Here is a 5,596-nt window from a genome sequence, read left to right as displayed (position 1 = left end):
TTTATTAACTTAACTTTTAATTTAATTAATTTTATTATGGTTTAATTTGTATCTTAAGTTAAATTTTCAAAGTTAATTAACTTTAATTTAACTTAATTTAAAAAAAATTAATTTATCCAACCTTGCTGTATAATAACTAATATAATGCTAAATCAGAAAAAAATAATTCACTTTGAAAAGACTGACGCCAATGAGGTGTAAGCAATTATTGCGTCAGCTATCGCGGCACGATGCGCGACGGTGGTGATTGGCCGCGGTTGTGGAGCGGGAAATCCCCGTTGAAACTTGCTCGACCGCGGTTGTCCCACTGCAGTCTCGTATTTATCTTCTTCGTCATTCGCCGTCGAGTAAAGACCTCGTGCTCAGTCGTTTGGGAGAGACGCATGGTGGAGCATTATCGCCGTTGCCGTCATTGCCACCGCCGCCATCGCCGCTGCCGCCGCCACTTGTCGATATTGAGATAGCAGTGCGTCGTATTCCGTATTTTTAATCGAACATCTCGAAACAATGAATTCTACTCAAGCAGTATTAGTACCGCGTTCCTCCTGAATTGCTGCGCGCCTTCCCGTATGTAATTATTATCGCCACGCAAGTATAATATACTTAAGTGACGTGCGAGCGCGCCTAATCCGTTGATAGTTGGATCTCGCTGATATTATTGTATGACAAAATTAAAGTGATAGTGCCAGTGCCGTCGTCGTGTGAAAATGTCATTTAATAGCTACGACAGAAACGATCTGTCGGAGGTAAGTTTAATAAGAACGTATAATTTAGAATTGTACATTTTTTTTAAGCGCCACGAATCGTTTGTGTGGTCATCGTTTTGTTTTTCTCGCAACTCTTTTTTTATCGTTTATTTTCTTTTTATTCATAGCAAACTCCATATTTTTTCCTATATTTGTCTCGAATTTAATTTTAGACGCTCCGCTTAAAAATCTAGACAAAATAATATACATTTGCTCGATATAAACACGGATTAAAAGAAATGCAATTGTAACAGATCTTTTTTTAAATAAGAAAAATTTTTGAATAAAGTTCTTTTGTTAAAGAAGAAAAAGTTATAAAAGGTTTATCAAAGTTATTAAAGTTAAAGTTAAGTTCAATTTAACTTAAGTTTAAGTTAAATATTAAAGTTTAAGAAGATTTGTATAATGATTTAAACAAAAGTTTTAAATCATTTTTTTAAATGTTTTTAATCGTATTTTTAATTTTTTAAATAGAATAATTTATTTTAATGAGATATTTTAAATGACAAATTTAATAATGCGCCATAATAAAATATTTTTGGTAATTGTTTATAAAATATTGTTAATGTTGCTTTTAAGTATGAATGAAAAAACAAAATATCTTTATTAAAAAAGCGTTTATTAATTAAAATAAATTTAAAACTTTCGTTCAAATCATTATATAGATTATTTTAAGCAAAATAATTTTTATTCGAAAGTTTTTATAATTTTATTATTTAAAAAAATAACAATGCATACACGTGCATAAACCAAACATTGTATATAAAAAGATTACTTTTACAGTCATATATGGCGAAAATAAATATGTATTATATGTAAATGGGAGCAAAAAAAGAATACAAAACATTAAATTTAATTTTGCAATTTTGATAAAGAAATAATTAATTTATGTGCACATACATATAGTAAGCTGCTTCTTTTGACTCTTAATCATATTTTCTATTGTAGAAAGCATTGTTTCAAAATCAATAGAATCAGCAGCTAAATAAGTTTCAGTTGATAAACCTAATTACCAATTTTGTTTCTAATCTATTTCTTATACGAGATAGATTGAAGTCAGACTTTCAGATTGAAATAGAGTCGATACTCCAGAAATTTAAAACCTAAAATTCACGGTAAATCTGAATAAATCGGACATCAAAATTTCAGTAAATAATCTGATAAATACACAATTATAAAGTACATAAAAACCATAAAAGTTTTGTCTGTGAAACATTTTTATGTATCACACTATTTCATTGATATTTATCTGAAATCGAATATAAACGTTACCTTTGAAGGGTTTCACCCCTTATATCTCAGATTGACCACATGTAAAAAAAATACGCCTCTTAGATTTTTGTGTTTAACAACATTTTAAGAATCAAATCGATTCTAAATAGTTGTGACAGATCTCTTATTAGAAAAACTCAATTTCATGTGTGCCTAATCTACCGTAATGCCAAATCTACGTAAGAATCTGTCATTGATCTTTCGATACATGGTGTAAGAAGGTGTAATATTGCGCATAATGTCGGATGAATAAAATTTAAGACAAATTTTTGATTGGTGGTAAATTTCTAATAGCAATATTAGTTTTTAACATTTTGAGCAAATTTTTCATTGATTGAAATGAAGTAACGGCTACGCATTCTTGGAATTGTTTCACCTGACTTTTTACATGATGTTTTGACACATAAGATAACGTGGGACACAGATGCCAAGCCCTTTAACCTGTAAGCACTCGCATAAAGATCAAACTCATTCATTGTCAAACATACAAAATAAATGTATCTTCGTTTCATTTTTGTTTGCGGCCTAGCACTCTTTCAGTATCTTAAATTCTTTCTACGGTTATTTTTAGATCTAACGAAGTAGCGTATTGATAATGCTCAAGAAATTTAAGCAATTTTTTAAATAAATAGCTGTTCATAAATAGTTCTTTTACTTTTTGGGTCACTTTGACTCCCACGTGAACACGTACGTAACTTTCTGTGATTTAATTTTAAAAAATTTCATTTGAGTAATTTTTCAATTTAAGAGCACTCGAAGTAATCTTAAACATTTTATTTATATTATGTGAATTATCTTTGCTAAATAATAAGTTAACGTAAATATATTATTCTGAAGCAAGAAGGATCCTTTTTGTTGCAATGTCGAATAATACGATGAAAAAATCTTACGTTTAGCAAAAAAGCAAATTAAACATAAAGATTTACTCTTTCAAGAGAAACTTTTTGTAAACTGCATTTGTACGTGATTCTTAGTTTACGCTATGAAATTTTATAAAATTAATTAATTTAAAAATTGTTGCTTTAAACAATCGCATTGTTGAAATAATACTCATATATTTTATGTATCTATACTTTAACTTTAAATATAATAATAATTAAAATTTATTTGATCATTTTTACTGTCTATTTTTACTGTATATAACTTGCAAACTATGAATTTATTAATCAAAATATTAATATGGCTTTTTAAAATTTCTAATGCTTGAAAATTACTATTTTATGTTTAAAATATATGTCTCAGTTTATAATTAAATATTGTTTATGCGTAAAAAAGAAGTAAATTAAAATGCCAGTCAAATTGATTCCCACGTAAACACTTACGCAAAAAATCAAACGAGTCTTTATTAAATTTTTCTTGTTTTTTAATTCATGGATGGGTCAACACGCTATTGCAAAAAATTATTACAAGTTTAAAGAAATAATTTTAAATTTTTTTGGAAAATTTTTTGCATCTGTTAGATATAAAAAAGTTATGCAAGAAAAAATATATAAAACCGTTATAGAGTATCATTTTAAGTATATTTGGTGCAAGTTGCATGTTGACGTCATTATAACTTTAGTTTAATAAATAGGCTACCATTGCAATTGAAAAAATTGGTTTCAAGAAAATAATGTTTAAAGTTTTAATTTAAATTTTAATATTTTAAGGTAATTTTAATAGATAAGCAGCTTGCTATTGCTGTGTTAAATAAAAAACCTGTGATTGCAGATGTATCCAACGTTTATTAATTTACACGAAGATGAGAATGATCATTTACTCTTGGACATGGATTCCTTAGTTCCTAGACGAAGCAGTTTTCTAACAAGTCACGGTTGTGAACCAGCCAAGAAGAAATGTTTGCTCGGTAACGCATAAAAAAATATCGATTTTAAATAAGGAAAAGAATACAGAATCATAGAGTAAATATATATATTTTTATATACCTATTAGTATTCTTTTCTTATCACTAAATTAACATATTCGAAACTTTTTTCTTCTTTTTCCTATATGAGTGACTGCATTCTGCTTGATGCTCTAATTAAATAAATAATCTCTGAATTTTAATTGTTGATTTTAAGAATTAAATTATAGTGTATTTATAGAAATTAAATTTCAGAGAATTTTAATTTGAAGAAAGTCTTGTTTTTGTAACTTTAACTGCTCGCGCGTGTAACTTTTGATAGAATTATAATTTTTTAAAATCAACAGTTCAAACCACACAATTAATTCACTTCTAAAAAAATTTTTTAAATTATATTAATGTATAAAAAACTTTACACAAGATCGCTTCAAAGATTTTGAACTTGATATCAGCTTGCGATAATTTATTAACTTTTTCCTTGTCTATTTCAAATCAAGGCTGCAATAGAATGTCAGGCAAATTATATAAAAATTTTAAACAAATTTTTTTTAACAGTTAAAATGTAACAGACTCTTAATTAATAGCAATTGGATTCATACAATTAAGAGTTCCACGCAGATATTTGAGTGTAAATATCTTCGATTTATTTCAAATTTTCAAGTTATATTGCAATCCTTCGCGAACGTTTCGGTTTCAATCAAGCCATTATTAGCGCAAATTATATATAGTTTTAACTAAGAGAATCAATGCTCCACAAGGATGAGTACTTCCAATTTCCCGAGAAAGTAAATGTGATGCATGTGTAGCAAGTCAAAAATACCATGATCATTGTCACAATGGATAAAATTTTTTAAAAATTACAATGATTAACCAACAACTATAACTTGTGTTCGTTTATCAACAAATGTTGTGGAATTATTATGTTATTAATTATATAAAATTTTTTATATATTTCTTAATTATCCACTTCTAATTTCACTTCTATCGTTCAGACCGCGAGAAAACTATAGTGTATATTCAATTTTTTAAATTAAAACATTTAGAGACATTTCAAAATTTTGTATATTAGGTATCGTAATATGCATGAGTCTACTCTTTTGTTTTTAATAAAAAGAATTATTAATAAAAAAATATTTTTCTTATTTTAAAATATATGTTCTTTAATTTTGATTAATTTCGATTAAAAGATAAAAGATAAATTTTGATCAAATACTTATTTTGCGTTTTTTTTTTTCAAATTCACACAAACACTGCTCAAAAAATTATAACAAAAACATTTTGGGCAAAAGTTGCCCAACACTTTGGCTGACGATAACTTCGCAAAAAATTATCGTAAGTTCATAAATTTTTTAAAAATAAAGCTTAAAATCTTTACTTTAACATTTTGTATCAATTTTAAATTTACAAAAATGCACTACTACTACTGTAAACTATTAAATCTAACAGCATGTTTGCCATACTGAAAATTGCAAAGTTGACGGAATGCACGGACTTACTAAAATTTTTCCTCGGGGATTTTGTTTGTAGTGACAGAAAGCTAGAATTCTCTTTAATTTTAAAAAAGCAAGTTGTTACGTTTTTTTTTCACAAAGTTACAGCATTTTAAAGTAACCCTTATATTTTTTTTATGTCGGCATTACCCGATGTGCAGAGAAGTTGGCGATCGGATTTTGCATATCGCGCGCGCGCGCGCGTGTATGTGTGTGTGTGTGTTTTACGCGCGCACATTTCTCGC

At 27.6% G+C, this 5,596-nt stretch overlaps 1 protein-coding gene across 5 annotated transcripts in view; it reads left to right on the top strand.

Annotated features, from left to right (window-relative positions):
• The window catches only part of LOC105447886 (ETS-related transcription factor Elf-5-like), a 19,207-nt gene that overhangs the window by 6,509 nt on the left and 7,102 nt on the right, over positions 1-5,596 (top strand). For 2 of the 5 annotated variants that reach the window (XM_011686163.1, XM_011686153.1), the window contains exons 1-2: positions 316-746; positions 3,729-3,864. In XM_011686163.1, coding sequence (XP_011684465.1) covers positions 708-746; positions 3,729-3,864 — 175 coding nt within the window. In that variant the 5' untranslated portion in view covers positions 316-707. Of the gene's footprint in view, positions 1-315; positions 747-1,647; positions 2,462-3,728; positions 3,865-5,596 lie in introns of those variants that run through there. The other 3 variants (XM_011686174.1, XM_011686189.1, XM_011686184.1) reach the window with 3 other exon arrangements.

This window comes from Wasmannia auropunctata, unplaced genomic scaffold (genome assembly GCF_000956235.1).
Source record: "Wasmannia auropunctata unplaced genomic scaffold, wasmannia.A_1.0 LD336116.1, whole genome shotgun sequence".
Taxonomy (NCBI): Eukaryota; Metazoa; Arthropoda; class Insecta; order Hymenoptera; family Formicidae; genus Wasmannia; species Wasmannia auropunctata.
Note: the sequence above shows the minus strand (reverse complement) of the source record. Positions and strands in the feature narration are given on the sequence as shown.